This window comes from Sinohyriopsis cumingii, chromosome 14, assembly GCF_028554795.1.
Source record: "Sinohyriopsis cumingii isolate HCF-2022 chromosome 14, ASM2855479v2, whole genome shotgun sequence".
NCBI lineage: Eukaryota > Metazoa > Mollusca > Bivalvia > Unionida > Unionidae > Sinohyriopsis > Sinohyriopsis cumingii.
This window is the reverse complement of record NC_142974.1, coordinates 47,269,889-47,288,095: the sequence shown is the minus strand read 5'-3', so window position 1 is coordinate 47,288,095 and position 18,207 is coordinate 47,269,889. Positions and strand designations below refer to the sequence as shown.

General features: G+C 34.5%; 1 protein-coding gene across 1 annotated transcript in view; it reads left to right on the top strand.

Moving 5' to 3' along the window:
- Positions 1–8,348, top strand: part of LOC149783712 (protein ABHD13-like) — a 32,782-nt gene extending 24,434 nt beyond the window's left edge. Inside the window, exon 7 of the mRNA XM_089931953.1 lies at positions 314–8,348. Coding sequence (XP_089788079.1) covers positions 314–394 — 81 coding nt within the window. The 3' untranslated portion in view covers positions 395–8,348. The remainder of the gene's footprint in view (positions 1–313) is intronic.
- The last annotated feature ends 9,859 nt before the right edge of the window (positions 8,349–18,207 follow it).

Here is an 18,207-nt window from a genome sequence, read left to right as displayed (position 1 = left end):
AAATTTGTAATGAATAAGTCTTAGGGCTGATGTATTTTAAGATACTTGGTTCCCATGGAAGGCAGTTACAAAAGTGCATGGTCTGCAGTGAATAAGATATTTCAAGCATCTAATGTATGAAGACTATGAACACAACACATTGTAAAACTTAGGAAACACTGAACTTGAATATGTGCAGTTATATCAGATTTTTTTACTGATTTTAACTAAATAGATTTTATAATGAAGTTTTGTTCACACATTCCCTATTTCTGTTATTGTAATTCATCTCTTTGTAGTAAATATGTAATCCAGTTGATTATCTAAATTTCAGGTAATTGCACTCAGTTCAGATTTAGGGGCTGCTTCAGATTCTTCCATCACCTTACAGATGCCAGGAGTGAACAATATATGAAACTGAAGAACAAATATTTGGAGAATGGAAGACTTTGACTTAGAAATTTCATTAGCTTAAAGCGTATTAGAACCCATGCTGTAATGCACATTTCAGGATTACCACAGATTACTGGAAACTCATTTGCCAGATATATACATTCCCTGAACATAAACAAAAGAATTGTCCATATTTCTTCAGTGATAAGCCCATGCTTCACATTAAGACCATACCTTTCTTTAAGAAAGATTTGCAAATGTGTATGTTAGGAAGCCTGCCCAAAATTTTGCAACAACTTGATGCAGCTGGCTCCCTGGGTTTATCATGAGAAAAGTACCATAATTAAAGTTGGCAACCATCTTAACTATGACAAACACAATATCATCTTTGACTTAACATTAATTGTTTAAAAAGTGATGGCTGTTTGAAAAAAAAGTAATGCAAAATGGTTTAAAACATGCTAGTTTGAATCCAGCACACGCTTATGTAAAATTTATAGTTCTGATGAATTTCGTAATGTTGCAAATTGGCGATGAAATAAGTTGGAAATCCTCACTGGCTGTTTAAATATATGTTACATTTTTGGGAAAATCAAAATGACATTATTCTCTCAGACTATTTGTAATAAAGAAAGACTTTATCGAGAAACTCCATCTTGATCCTAATATGAGAAAGTATAATGATCAATCAGAAATAGGATACAAACTGAGTATAAAGAAACTACGTAAAATCTTTTTAAAATTTAAGTTCAGAAAAATTTGAGAGAAAACATTTATTTCAAGGCTAAGTTGCTGTTTAAAATAACCACATCATTTTTAAAATTAATCTATGCAGGAATTTAACACTTTGATATTCAGTACAGTGTAATTGCTTACAGTGTAGATGTGGTCAATTGTTTTTCGTATTTACAAAAATATTAGTAGCACACACCCAGTTTAAATGCAGAACTGGAAAGAGAAAACTTTAGGAAATTTAATTCTTTGACCAAACAACTGATCAGTTTTCATCATTAAGCAAAGTTTATTATATTCATCTCCATTTCTTATGAATTGCTGACTTTAAATCAGATGCAAATAACCAAAAGTCTACTTGGGTTATTCAAACCATTTTGCAACAAAGAAAATTTTATACTACACAGCACAATTCCTCACATGCTTAATCCCTATATTTCTCTGATTGAAGGTATCCATTTTTTAACCAAAATCTTAATTTTACTTCACTTTAACATTAAAATTCTCAGAATTTTACCCAAATCTAATAGAAATTGAAAATTCCTGAACTCTTTCCTGGCCAGTGGGATTCCTGCATTTGTACTTGATATTAAAATACCCTAAATTTCTCCTGACTTTTATGAAAACAAAAAAAATTCCCAGGCAATTTCCTGACCTGTGGGAATCCTGTAATGGTTCTTTTGTTGTTGTTGCTTTTGTTCGTTGATTATTTACATTTTGTTTTATGCTCTTGTTACTCAAAGCATGGTCACTGATTTCTGTCATGCACATTGTGATACTTTTATGATAAAACCATGGAAGGGGCTCTTTTGGTTATGCAGAAAAGAGGTCACAAAATTTTGTTGGTTTAGTTAAGTATTGGTTTGAAATTTAACAGCACAGCAATATGGTAGCACTAGTACATTGTTAAGTGCCAGGGCAATTGGAGTAAATTTCCTTGCCCAACGAGACATCGCAATAGCCAACCCAGGATGATCCGATGGTAGGATTTGAACAGGCACACTTTGTGGATACAAGTCCTGCTAATCACTGAACCACAGAAGCTCATGCCTCCATTAGTCATCTCATTTGACATGTGGAAGGATGTACTGGACTTAATCAAATTCAGCAGTGTGTTGTTTGATATATGACATATCAGATATGGTTTAAATTTAATTTTCACATTTGCCAGATTTTTCCGAAGTAACTAAAGAGTTGAATCATTAAAATGGCATACAGTTCTTAATTTTGTTTTATAAATAAAAGAGACATGTCTATTCTCAGTGGAAAATGCATCGTTTTATGTCTGTTTTAATCCTGGAAATTCTTATGGTTTTAGCCACCTAGCTTTGCCCAGTGTGCAGGATTGTGCTGGCATAATCACAATTATGTTGCATGGTAGAGAATATTCAGATTTTTGTTTGAAATTAAAATTTGTTATTTTTGTTTAAATAACTATTAGTAGAGTTGATAGAAACTAAAAAATATGTTCCTATAATTATCATACTTTTTTTACAAGGCATGCAAAAGATTGGAATTATTCAACCTGTTTTATAACGTTCATATTAAATATTTGATGCAATGGTGTCTTATTGCATGAGTCTAATACCAGATATATGAAGGAGAGTTATGACTATTGCATTAATTATTCCTGAACTTTCATAGAAAAGGCTGGGATTAATTTTTGGTGTGTTTGTGATCCAATATGGAATGATGCTAAGTCAGCCAGAAGCTTAACAGGTGAGGCACTTTCATCAAGCCCATTCAAGGTTTCTGCTAATTCCATATCATTCCACACTGGCTTATTTAAAGACCCCTTAATAAATTGACAATATCAATGATATTAACACAGTCAGTCTCTTTGCAGTGTTTCCAATTTATGTGGAAGCATTACCAAGAAATAAGTGACTTCGTGACCAAATATTGTAACATATCACACTGATCTGGTGTTTTTCCTATTGTCCTCTTTGTAATTTCATACCAGGTCTAAACATGGCATGCCTTGACCAGTCAAAACTTAATAAACTAGTCAGAAGTTGTGTTCTGTGTAATATCATGCATACCTGAATGTATGCATTTGTAAAATTTGGCAGCTCCTCTTACACAGTTCAAAACAGAAACTTCAAGTTTTGGGATGGCATGTACAAGGGTCAACAATTGTAGAATTTGATACAGCCTCTTCGAAAAGGTGGTGGGGGACTACCTGGTTAGCTACCTGGTTAGAGTTTGTTTGCACATACTTAAAAGAACTCCCCGAATTATGGTACCAAGTTATCTGTGAATTTCTGTGTGTGAATACTAACCCAAGGGCAAATATGTCAGATGGTGAGTGGGTAGAACAAGATGAGGCCTCCTGTGTAAGTCCTGATGCACAAAATTGTTGAGATAAAAATTATGCACACAACTGCCTTTAGCCCAAGGGTCCATCCCAGCAACAAGTGATTTAGCCTCAGTGTTATAACTTTGAAACTATTGAAAAGCAACTTGATAGCTTTATATACACTTACTGAGCATGAAAAGAGAAATTCAAATATGAAAATAAAATTGGCCCCTGCATCTATATGTACCCCATAAGCTGTATCTTGGACCAAATTTTGGAGGTGTGTGAAAAAGCAAGAGTGCAGGGATATGTTTATAGAAACACTCTACTTTTGTAATGTGATATATATATATATATATATATATATATATATATATATATTGATTGACAGCTTTATTGTATTTACATTCTGAGACTGAATTACTGTCTGTCATCTTTTGAATCATCCTTCTATAAAATGTATGGGGGGAAATTGATTCTGTGGATAAATTAATGATTTCTAGTGTGTCTTAAAAATATTCTTAATTCTCCAGGTGTATAAATAATAATGCAGTCCTCTCAGGTTCAGTCTAAACTCAAGCAGTCCAAAATGATATGTCTCTATTACCCAAAGTTTGCATTAAAGGAACCTGAGATCTACAACAGATTAGATGACAACCAAGTCTTGGTACTTATTTACCTACCTACCTACATCCATCCATCAATCCGTCCGTCCGTCCATGCATACATACATACATACATACATACATACATATACATACATAAATACATAACCGCTCCGGTGGCCTAGTGGTTAGAGCATCCACTCTGGATGCGGGAGATCATGGGTTCAAACCCAGACCGAGTCAAACCAAAGACTTCTAAAAATGGTACTAACAGCTGCCTTGCTAGGCGCTCAGCATTAGGAGGTTAGTGTTAGGACTGTTCGGCCTGGTGTCAGGATAATGTGATTGGGTGGGACATCATGCTACATGTCTCTGGCATGATGCCCCAGTACTTGACATTACTTTAAACTGCCACACTGCAGACATGGTAGCAATATGACTGGAATATTGTTAAAGCTATGTTAAAAATCAAAATCACACTCACACACATACATCAACAGCATTGATAATTATGTCTTCATACTTATTACTCTGACCTTTAAACTCTTCAATTGATAGAAAACATGTCACCATTAATAAGAATTCCCTTCATAAACAACTTCATTGATACTAAATTACATGCCTTTTATGGTCATTATCAGAAATATGGTGATGTCACCATATATCCAGCAATGGCCTATCGATAAAATCTGTGTCAGCATTGTGATCTATGTGCATTTACTTAAATTTAAGTTCATTATTAATTGTTGTTCTAAAATTTAACACTAATTTAGTTTAAGCAATGTCTGTTCAGTTCTGAGTTTTGAATGCTCACTGTGGTCAATGTAATTTTAAAAATAACAGGGTAGTACACATTTTTTCAGCACATACAACTTTCACTGTGTCATTACAGTATGCAGCATTGTCCAGTTTGTACTGATCGACCTGGTCCTAAAATCTACACATACTTTAGCATTGCTTTTGCCATATGTATTTCTCAGGTTTTGTAAATGACCTTCCAAAGGAATATTAATGTATGTGGATCTAAATAAACAGAATAATTGCCATTTAAACGAATGTGTAGTATTATGTATATTTAATTTACAGTGTTTAACTTTTGTCCATGATTATAAATTGTAACCATGTTTACTTAGCAGGAGTTCAATGTCAGTCTTGTTTACTGTTAGACTAGGTTTTTCCATTGGAAATCTTCACATTCTATTACATTATAGGTCAGGTGAAAATGTGTGTAAATAGGGATTTGTTAAACAAATAATTCATTCCCGTTCTATATCAGTCTGTTGGAATCCATAATCAGAGTTTGTAATTGTGTCAGAAGTAATTTGAGAGAAATTATTTATAAAAACATTTGTTGGAATTACTGAAGTGTTCCTTGATTTTAGATTGACACACTATTTTAGACCTAGTGTGGGCTCATTCAAAGAGATTCTAGATTGCATCATTGTGGTATATAAGGACATTCAGTACTATAGGAATTCATTTGAACATTCTATATCTTTGGACTTGGGACATGGAGGTGTCTCATGAATTTTCATTTTGTAATATAGGCTAATAAATTATTTTACTTAAATTGTTGGTTTCACTTCCTTCTGTTACATATTTTAAGACCTAGAGTCATAACATAATTCAGATTCTAAAATCCCATATCTGAAATGGTCAGTACTGAACACCTACGTGAACAATAGGACTTGTGCTGTACAATTGTACAATAATATGTTGGTCACTGAGTGTTGGTTATTGACTAAAAAGTTATATCCCGTGTTGGCAATGATGGAATGAAGGAAAGGGAGTTGTTTCAGTTATTTGGTTATAATGCTTTTAAAATAAAGAAAACTAGGATTATAGCTTTAGTTCAAAAGCAAAACAATTAGGGTAACTTAAAATTTAAAATTTTGATTTGAACATTTGGGCAGTGGATGGATAACAAAAACATTTGCAAATAATATTAAACAATTATTATAATAAACATTGATAACAGCTTGGCTTTGGAGAAAATGGTGCAGTATGAAAATATGTGTAATTTCACACTTTGAGCTGATTGACTAAGGTGCTTAGTGATTTACATCAGAGTTAAAAGTTATGTAACCTCAGGATAAAATATCATGAGATTAATAGTATCATTAACATAATATATGAAATGATTATCTTCGGACTAGTGAATGGTTGACAAATATAGCCCCATTGTAGATGTGAGTGATCCCTCCTCTCCATGTTGGATTCATCTCAAGGTTTTACCATTTAATTTTTGCAGCATTAAGTTTCTCTGGCTTTGCTAACATTTAGTGACACATAATTGGCATCATCATGTACCAATCAGTAATATTAATATGTGTAATATGTGACATCATGCTGTATTTTATGATAACAGCCATTGGTTCTTGATAGTGTTAAGTATTATAATATATAACAAATTTAATTAGCAAACAATTAAAAACGAAGAGAGGAAAAATCATTCTTAAAGTCATTCTTTTCTGTGGAGTGAACAAAAAATTAAGACTGGCTTCATGGTTAATTGACTTAAATAATTTTAAGTAATCCTTCAGTGCAAATTGTTAACTTTGGCTATTATGTACCTCCCAAGAAAGAGTGTCAGAATTTTTACTGATTTTTGAAGTATGTTACCTGACCCATCTATGGCAGAGATCTCATGGTGCCAAACGAGATTCTTGTTGACTGAGACTAAACTCCTGTTTGAAACTTCAAATGAGAACTAATATTAATGTTAAACTGTGTATAGAATTAAAACGCCAAGTTAAGGATATTTTCTGTTTAGATGCAGAACGTTTTTGCAGTCGTAAGTTTATTCTGGAGAGCACTTCACTTTCATATTTATGCTATTTAATCATCATTATCTACGTGATCGCAGTCTTGTTTAATTTTTACTTAAGGTATCTCGGGTTTTTATTTCATTATCTGAATGGCATATAAGCCTGATGTTTCTTACGTACAATACTTGGACAATCTAAAATAGCTATGTTTCTAAACTTATTTCTTTTTCTGCATTTTTTAAAATATATTTTTATGCTCACACTTAGAATCGTATCCATATGTGGACAGTCTTGCTAGTCACCCTGCAGTTTTGTAGAGAATCTCAAATTTATAAATGGCATAGTGATTACATTTTAGAAAACCTATAGCAATTTTTATTACAGCTTGCATGTTTTATTTCTTCCTGATTTTTGTTTCTTTGAATTTTCTTTGTTTGTTTTAGAATGCATGCTTTATTTCTCCTGGAATCATTCCAAAGTGTTTATATAAAATTCTGTGTACAATTGTCGTCTATTTTTCCAGGTATCTTATAATGTTTATTTGCAATTTTTGTGTTCAGCTGTCATGAATTTATGATTTCAAAAAATTTGCTGTTAGGTTTTCGTGTCTTACAAGACCAAACCCCAGTTTGATTAAAATGTAAAATTTTCCTCCTGTAATTGAGGTGTTTGACTATTGTGCTTGCTATTTGCTTGTGAACAGTGATTTACAGCAGTCACCAACGGTTAAAATAAAATCATAATATTTCTAAATGTACCCCAAGAGCCTTGTCTTATTTCTGAGGAAAAGTGAAGGATTTTCTCAATTTTGGGGACTTTTTCAAAAAATAAAAGGATTCCAAGATTTATCTCTCTTTCTGTAGTGTTTAATCCAAATGGAAATCCACATCAAGTTGTGATTGTCGTAAGCAAGATAACATAAAATCTCACTTTGAAGAGAATGTTTTTAATAAATTTAATGAAACTGTATTGTGATATTTAAACCAAGAGAATTTCTTTTATATCTAAACTTTAGAACATACTTCAGAATGACTACTGTATACATTGTAGTACAATCTGACGCACTTTTTCTAAACCCGTATGAAGCCCTTAAAACTAAAAATGTTTTTACAAAGTTTAAAGCAAATTTGAGTACTCCAATGTTTGTATCTTTTGTACTTTTATGATAAATTACTTCAATTTTTCTGTTAAGGATGTTATGTAAATATGAAGACTTTATTATTTCAACTCCAGGGTGTTGGGAATTACCATTTAAGTTGTTAAAGTAGAACTTTAATATTGTAAGACATATTCAGTGGCACTCTTCAATGTGATAGTATTAAGGTTATCATCGGCGACTTACAGTGAATGCATTTTTGTAACCAATCAGCAAATGCCTTATATAATAATTGAATGATCGAAATATGAATTATATATTATGTATTTACTTTATCATATTATTCTACATGGTTTTAAATTATTTAAAAAAATTAAGACAAATATATTCATGAGTCACTTTTAAAATTGTTATTTAATGCACTGATACATTTTGTATGTTTTAGAAGAGATACAATAAAATTTCTTCAAAATGAACATTTTGTTCTTTTTTTCTTTTTACTTATATATACTGTATCTTTTAAGAACAGATACAATACAGTTTCAGTTTTAAATATGTAAACATTATGAAGTGCCATTTTCATCAAAACTCCTCAGGAACGACATCTGCACATTATCTTCTGGAGATTAATATTGTGAAAGCTTTTCACTGGTGGCTGGAATGTTTATATGGCATTGGAATTCTCATCCTTCCCAACAACTCTATAGTACATATAATAACTTATCTCAAATGACAAGGAGGAAGCAAGTCCCCAGACCTTTGCATCATAGTGTGGTACTTTCCAGGATGGTGGTGTCAACAACAAATCCACATACACATTTGCCATATACCAGGACATCTAAATGTACTAGCTAATTTTTTGTCTCTGGAATTATCAACTAATACAACAGAATGGTCTCTCCATTCCTCGATTTTCACTCAGATAAGTACCCGTTGGGACTGACCGTTGGTGGACCTTTTTGTGACAAGGTGAAATATCAAACTTCCAATGTTTGTCTCTCCAGTCCAGGACACAAACACTCGGGTAGTCAACGCTCTATCACTAGTTTGGAATAACCTGGATGCATATGCCTACCTTCCAACACATCTGATACAGAAAGCAAGAGAAAAAACCTGTCACTTCATCATCATTGCACCTCTCAGCTGGGAGAAGTTATGGATCAACGACCTTATCAATCTAAAACGGAAACACCTCAGAAGATTCAGATTTCCCCTCATCGACTCAAATAACCATGATAGCAGTTGTATCATCCCTGCCCAGAGCTTCTGAACCTGCACATCTGGATTATATTAAACAGGCCATCAGAATTAAACAATTATCGCAACCAGTTGTGGAGAGAATCACTCAGGCACAAAGGCCCTCCACTCTGAATGCACACGAAGGTAAATGGCACATTTTCCCTCAGTGATGCCCAAATGAACATATCCTTCATCTCCAGGCATCTATACCGCAAATAGCTAACCTGGCTCATCAAAGAGAGAAACGTAGCACCGAATATGATAAAAGGTTACCGCTCCTCGATCGATGACACCTTTCGTCATCATGGAAGAGGGCATATTGGACAAAACAGGGACTTATCCGACCTACTTGCCAACTTTGAGTATTCAAAGCCGAACATTAACCCAATCCACAAGTAGAACAAGTATTAACCTGGCTGAACAAGACACCTTTTGAAAAATTTTCAAGAGCATTTCTAATGCACCTTTCATAAAAGATCTGCTTCCTCATTGTGTTAGCGACTGCAGGCAGAATTAGCAAAATGCGTGCTCTATCAGCAGACCTGAACTACATGCAGTTCTGACAAGATGGGTCGGTCTTACTCATGCCAGCATCCTCTTTCATCGTCAAAAACTGACTTCCCTCCATGGGAAATCATACTTTCGTCATGAAACCTCTGTCTCGTCTGGACAAACCAGTTGAAGGCCACCTACAAGACCCCATTTTGGGCTTTCAGGTGTTACTTTAATAAAACTGAGCCATTGTTTCGAGGGAGATCACACCTCTTTTTACCTCTCAATACAGGACAGTAGGATATATCAACATGGACTATCTCTTCCTGGATTAAGTGGGTTGTTTGCTCGACATATAGAGAAATAAGCCCTGCTCAGGTGAATTTATTACACATTTCGGCTCACAAGGCTCAATCAATTGCCATCAGCCTAGTGTTTGCTAACCATTATCATTTAGGCTGCGGGGTGAAGATCGGAACCCACATTCTCTAGCTTTTATCTCCGAGATATGTCATCCCAAAGGGCCCAGATCCATTTGGTAGAACCCATATCTACAGCTCAACAGGTCACTCTTCCAGATCGAATGACAGCTTTTTAATACGTGGCTTCATGACTTCTGCTAGATTTATTGGGGGAGGGGTAGAATTTTTCACTATTTGAAGCCGCGCCCTGACATATGGAATCATCTCCAGTCAGGTTACATAGACGCTGTCTCACATACCTTATGGGATTGGAGATGATATCTCCGGCAAAAAGGGATGTACCTCCATCCACCTCTTGCCTATTCTCCTAAGATATTATGACTGGGTAACAGATTTAAAGACAACATTTTTCCTAGTAAAAAGTGTTTCTTCGAGAGTATGTAACCAATCATAATACACTTACATCCTCCCAGCATCCACACAATTACATCCATAGAGAGCTTGCTTTCCGCTCCAGTAGTAACAGAAGTTCGTAGACTTTGCCACCAATTCTTTTACCAAAGGGGATATCTTTCTGGCCAAGTGCCACATAGGTAGGCAGACAACTTTTAGCTCTCTTTACTAGAAGTAGTATCTGGGAGGGCTGGATGTGTGAGGTAGTAGTAGTTCTTCTAATGCATTATGACTAGGTAACGTATTTGAAGAAGAAACATATTGTACTAGGAAAATAGTTTCATTAGCTAACATCTTGAAGCAAATTGACAAGTTTTTTTTTTTTTTTACCTCAACCACGTTTGCTAATTTGATAATCCCACAACATCAATAAGTCATTGTTCTCATCATTACACAGCTGCTTGCAGAATACTTTTGAGGTGGTTATTTTTCTGGCAAAAGTGTAGCATTTATTGTTACATTGTAACATACCCTACAGAGCATGTTTCAATTTTAGCTTGGTTATTTCAAAGATATGAACCCTGATCCATAAAATAAACAGTTTAAATCAATTTCCTTTATAGTTTGAATTATTATTTTGGCTTGATGAAAATAATTGGCAACTTTTACTTTCTTTAAAATATCTTGTACACTTTAGTCCACCCAAATATTATGAATAATGGACAAGCATCTACATGCATGTTATTGATCAGATAATTAGGTCATAGAGACCCTGTAGATTGTATGTATACCATGAATATTTTTTCAAAAAAACCATGTACAAAAGAACATATTACTGGTATGGAAAACTACATGTACCTGATGTGGAATTCACCATAAGAACTTAAGTCCTGGCAGAAAGTTAAGTCTGGAATATAATCCAGAAATAGTTTTTAAAATGTTGGCTTTATTTTTGCTATATCCACCTAAATCTGATCCCAAGCATTTTCTTGCTATATCCACCTAAATCTGATCCCAAGCATTTTTCTTGCTTTATCCACCTAAATCTGATCCCAAGCATTTTCTTGCTAGATTCTCCTAAATCTGATCCCAAGCATTTTCTTGTTATATCCACCTAAATCTGATCCCAAGCATTTTCTTGCTAGATTCTCCTAAATCTGATCCCAAGCATTTTCTTGCTATATCCACCTAAATCTGATCCCAAGCATTTTCTTGCTATATCCACCTATATCTGATCCGCAGCATTTTCTTGCTATATCCACCTAAATCTGATCCCAATTAGTTGCTATATCCACTTAAATCTGATCCCAAGCAATTTTGTATAGCTTTGTAACTTGAAGTACATTGCAACCCTGGCAAGAACATTAACTGCCCCTGTAACTAAGCAATGAACAAAACTAAACATTAGAATCAGGACATTATTTAATATGAACACCTCTACTTGATGAATATCTAAATTTCAGTGATCCTCTGTTACACTGGTTGTTAGTATATGATAACTGAAAACCTAACAACCAAATTAAATAACCAGTTATACAAAAGATATATACCAAAGCCATCACTCATAAGAGATTAGAAAGAAAGGTGTTATATATATATATATATATATATATATATATATATATATATATATATATATATATATATATATATATATATATATATATAAACTATTGATCCTACATAATAATCTGACATCTTGAAAATGTTGTTATTAATAATCCTTCTTAATGGATGGTATAATGGTTTTATTGACAATGGGTTTTCAAAGAAAGGTTGATTTTGTTTATTAAACTGTTTGTTTTCATAGCACTTCAAAAATCATATTGGCTTATCATTTATATCATATGAGCTAAGTGCCTTTACAGGTAAGCACAGAGGCAGCCAACCTGGGCTGGCCTAGGCAAGTAGCTAAACTGCAGCTATTGGATTATGAGGCTTTTGCAATACCATCTGAGCTGCAATGACTCTCTTTTCATAAAAATATTTCTTATTATGTCAAGCTTTTCAAAATGAAAATGATGCCCCTAAGACATCTTGTATGGCTACCATGGTGGCCATCTTAAATTTTGTTACTGCTGCTCCTTCTTAATGGATGGACACAGTTCCATAGGGTTTCCTCTAAATCCCTTCTTATGAGGTCTACTTTGTCCTAAAAGAATCTGACATCCTGGATGATTGCCATAGTGACATTTGCAAAGGGGATTTTCACTGAATGATTTTGTAAGATATCTAGTTGGCCCTAAATGAAAATGTTACTTGCTGAGGCATCAATCCTGTTATTGTTAATCCCCCTTAGTTGATGGTTATATTTATATGTGGATTTTACAAAGGACTACTTATGGAGTCTGGTTGATACTAAATTAAAAGGGTAACAATCTGATGTCCCTCTTGAAACACTTAATGGATAGTCATATCAACATGTGGTTTTCACTAAAACAAATTCTTTCAATGTCTACTTAGTGTTAAATGAAAATGGTGCCCCTTATACATCCAATATGATCACAATGTTTGCCATGTTGAAAATATCATCTTACCTTTTCGGTGACTGGTCGTATTGAAATGGGGTTTCCTCTACAAGACTTCTTATGTCTAGCAAATCTTTATATGAAAATGGCACCCTTCAGAAATTAATGATGGCCACTTAGTTTTCTGTGTTGAAAATGTTACTGCTATTCTTTGTATGGATGAATGAGCTTATTGATGGGGGAGGGTCAGTAAAAGACTTGTGATGACTGTTTCTAAATGAAAATGGTGCTGATCTGACATCCAACATGGCTACTGCAGTGGCTGTTGATAAGATTGTGATGGTCTTAAATGAAAATGGTAACATTGTGACAGTCATCCTTACAACTTTGTATAAGGGCCCTGAGTGGCAGAGTGGTCTAAAGTGCTCTCCGTTACAGATCACTGCCATCTCACCTCTGTCTGCGTGGGTTTGAGTCTTGGATTTGGCAAATGTTGGTATGTGAAAAAGCTTGCCAGTAGCTTCTCGTGGGTCAGTGGTTCTTTCTGGCGTTTTCCTCCACCATTAATACTAATACACCATGGTGGCCATCTTCAAACTGTGTTCACACTACTCCTTAATGGATGATATACACAAGACTGTGTTCACACTACTCCTTAATGGATGATATATGCAAGACTGTGTTCACACTACTCCTTAATGGATGATATATGCAAGACTGTGTTCACACTACTCCTTAATGGATAATATATGCAAGACTGTGTTCACACTACTGTTTAATGGATGATATATGCAAGACTGTGTTCACACTACTCCTTAATGGATGATATAGGCAAGACTCTGTTCACACTACTCCTTAATGGATGATATACGCAAGACTGTGTTCACACTACTCCTTAATGGATGATATATGCAAAGACTGTGTTCACACTACTCCTTAATGAATGATATAAGCAAGACTGTGTTCACACTACTCCTTAATGTATGATATACACAAGACTGTTCACACTACTCCTTAATGGATGATACACACAAGACTGTGTTCACACTACTTCATGGATGATATATGCAAGACTGTTCACACTACTCCTTAATGGATGATATACACAAGACTGTGTTCACACTGCTCATTAATGGATGATATACACAAGTCTATGTTCACACTACTCCTTGATGGATGATATACGCAAGACTGTGTTCACACTACTCCTTAATGGATGATATACACAAGACTGTGTTCACACTGCTCATTAATGGATGATATACACAAGTCTATGTTCACACTACTCCTTGATGGATGATATACGCAAGACTGTGTTCACACTACTCCTTAATGGATGATATACACAAGACTGTGTTCACACTGCTCATTAATGGATGATATACACAAGTCTATGTTCACACTACTCCTTGATGGATGATATACGCAAGACTGTGTTCACACTACTCCTTAATGGATGATATACACAAGATTGTGTTCACACTGCTCATTAATGGATGATATACACAAGTCTATGTTCACACTACTCCTTAATGGATGATATACACAAGACTGTGTTCACACTACTCCTTGATGGATGATATACACAAGACTGTGTTCACACTACTCATTAATGGATGATATACACAAGACTGTGTTCACACTGCTCATTAATGAATGATATACACAAGTCTATGTTCACACTACTCCTTAATGGATGATATGCATGGGTCTTCACTGAAAACAAATGTGTATGGCATCTAGTTGGTCCTAAATAAAAATGGAGCTGATCAATGGTGATCATCTTCAAAATTTTGTTATAACTACGCCTGTTGAAGTATAGTCATATCTACATGAGGTTTTCACAGAAGCACTCCTTACTATATGTAGTTGGTTTTAAATGACAATGATGCCAGTGTTACCTCCCAAAATATGACAATTGTCAAAACAGTGACTTCTCATAAATGGATGCAATGCAGATAATTCAAAAAGAATACATTTCCTAGTTCATCCTATATTTAAAAATGATGTTGATTTAACCTCCTGAATGACTACTGTTAAGGCCTGCCTGAAAATCTTTAGACAAACCATTGTATTCAGACGATGAGTATAATCCCTCCACTTTTGATCCAATGTGTTGATATCCTTTGGAACAGTTTTTTTGTATGAATCCCTGTCAGAACAGAACACAGTATTCAGAGGCAGTTGGCCTTTGATTTGAATTGCTGATGCATGCATGGAAAGAAGCATCACCCCAAGGGATGAGCCTCTCTTTTTCTAATAGTTCCATGCATTAGTTAGTTCCCAGTGATATAAGCTTTGTTTTTTATACTGCATTAATGCATTGCTTATGCCTATGGGTGATACTGCTTTCCACACATGTTCATTATCATCATCATCAACAACAACAACTACTCTAACAACATCAAAAATTCAACCTCCTGCTCAAGCAAAGAACAATCAAAAGAATAATTGCAAGAAAAAGAATGGTCACCTCTCCCTTCCCTTGCATTGTTTCATTATCTTTGATATTTGTCATCTTTGCCAAATTTTAGTTGATACAACTGAGATTTTTATTAGAAATCTCGTAAGGTGGAAACAAGCTTTAAATATTTCATGTAAATAAGATAAAGAACAAAAGATCACGGTGAAAATTATCTGTGGATGAGAATCAGATTGATCAGGGTTACAATATGCATCTTAAAAATTAAAGATATCAATCAATGCAATGAAAAAAGCACTGAATTCTCGAAGTAAGGACATTGTTTCCCCATTGAAGTATTCAATTTCAAAGTAGCGCATGTACACACTTTATTGAAGTGTCTGCATCATCGAGATTCTTACCTTGCTCAGTACCCGAGTAATGTTAGTCCTATTTCTCAAGGACTGAGAATCAGACAGAGACAAAAGTAAAGTACTTTCGTGGAGGACATTTTACAAATGGTACTTTTGAACATTCGATGCTTGGTCGCATATTCATTATTTTCATTAAATTCTACTGACGTTGGCGATAAATTGAAATTTTTTAGCCGAAAATGTAAGTAATTTGATTCTATCAACTAAAAGGATCTAACATCTATATTTGGAATATGAGGCAGAATCAAAAGCTAACAAGTTTAATTTCTTGTCCAAGCTTTCAAAAACTTTTCATTCCCTTGGTACAATACATGCTTTACAGGGAACTTGATCAAAAGCAGCAATTAAAGTATCTTTAAAATAAATATATGCATAAAATTAAATTGTACGAATATTCCAGGCTTTTTCATGCATTTTTTATATGAAATCTGGTTGTCTTCAAAATTATTGCTGTGCTTTTCTTCAAGCATTGTACAGTGATATTGAAAGATGTTAGATAACCTGTAGATTTCACACAAAAATATACAAATGTTTTCGTTATTGTATATCAAATATAGCGCAAAGTTGAATTTAAGAAACTTATATCACATGACAAATCGGCATATATAGTGACAATACTAAATCTACTCCCAATGGCAAATCTTCATGTACAACAACACTACAACTCCATTCTGAATGACAAATCAGTATGTACAGCAAAAATACTACTCAACTCCCAATGACAAATCAGCATGTTCAGGTATAATGCTAAGTCCACTCCCAATGACAAATCAGCATGTACAACAACAATAATACTCCACTGCCAATGGCAAATCAACATGTTCAGCGACAATACTAAATCTCATAATGACAAATCAGCATGTACAGCAACAGTACTACTCCACTCCCAATGACAAATTGGAAATGTTCAGCAACAATACTACTCCACTGCCAGTGACAAATCAGCATGTTCAGGCATACAGTAATATTAAATCCACACCCAATGACAAATCACCATGTACAGCAACATTACTCCATTCCCAATGACAAATCAGTTCAGCAGCAACACTAAATCCACTCCTAATGACGAATTAGCAGGTATCCACCTCATAAGAGGGATCTTCTGTAGCAAAACCAGAAATCCCCATTCCACATTTTTTCTGTAGCAAAACCAGATATCCCCATTCCACATTTTCCACCTTCACACTTGGCTCATCTCAGGATATCTCTCTGCCAAAACAAGTTTTCATGTCAGGTTGCCAGTTGCATCATTCAGGATGGTAGAGTTGTGACATCCAAGATCAATGATGCCAGGTGGAGGATCTTCTGTCATTGGTTCTACAGCTGGAAACCCACCCCCCCAGTCATACCAAAGACATAAAAATGGTACTATCAGACCTCATTTAGTGCTCAGCATTAAGGTTATAGTGTTAGGACTGGTTGGCCTGTTGTTAGGATAATGTGATTGGGTGGGAAATGATGCTACATGTCTGCAGCATGATGCCCCTTGCTAGACATCACTCTCAACTGTCACATTGCAGACATCGTAGCAATACGACTGAAAAATTGTTAAAGCTATGTTAAAAAATACAAAACACACATACACCTAAAATTCAACCAAATTTACCTTTAGATACCCTTAAACTGCACCCCACCCCATCAATATTATTTATATGTTTACCCCGACTTATTATGTTGCGTGTATTAACACAGTCTGATACAAGTTTAATAAATTAGAATCCATGATATCAGGTTAAAGGTCAAAGATAAAGAATACTGTATTGCATTATTGGGTATGTTGTGAAAATGTCAACTCACACATGTAAGAAAATACTTTTGTTACCAAACTTACTACCATATATTGGGGTTTAATAAGCATACCGGAGATAATTTCAACACTGCAGTTTAAGAAAATAAACTTACAGAACAAACTGTCTCATCTTAGATTCCTGCAAATGTTGCTCCAACAGAGTGCCAGTCCATTCAAGGGACTCTTGTTTCAAGAACATAATGCTTGTTTATGGTTTAAAAATGATTACACGCATCCAAGTTCAAGTCTTTCAGCCTTGAAAGATTATTAGAAAAAAGATAATACAGAATTTCACCATCTTGCAGTCTGAATTATGTTTAAGGAGGAACTTTATTTTCTGGGGGTAGGTCAGCATAATATATGACACAAATATCTGAAATACAAGTAACATGTCATAAGAAAAGACATAATGACCTAGTAATAAAATGTAATATGTCTTTTAACATCGGAGAAATATTTGCACATAATCATTTTGTGAATGAAATGCTTGGGCATAAAAAATAACTGCTGCACCAAGAAAAATATAATTTAAGGCTACACACAGGCCAATATGTATTTATTAGTATTAGGCATTAAAGCACTATATGCTTAAACAGCTGATCTCAAAGAAAAGGAATTATGTCAAAGCAAGCTTTGTTTATAGTTTAAAAACTTATTCAATTGTTTTTTGCTAAGATACCAAATCAGTATTTACAAA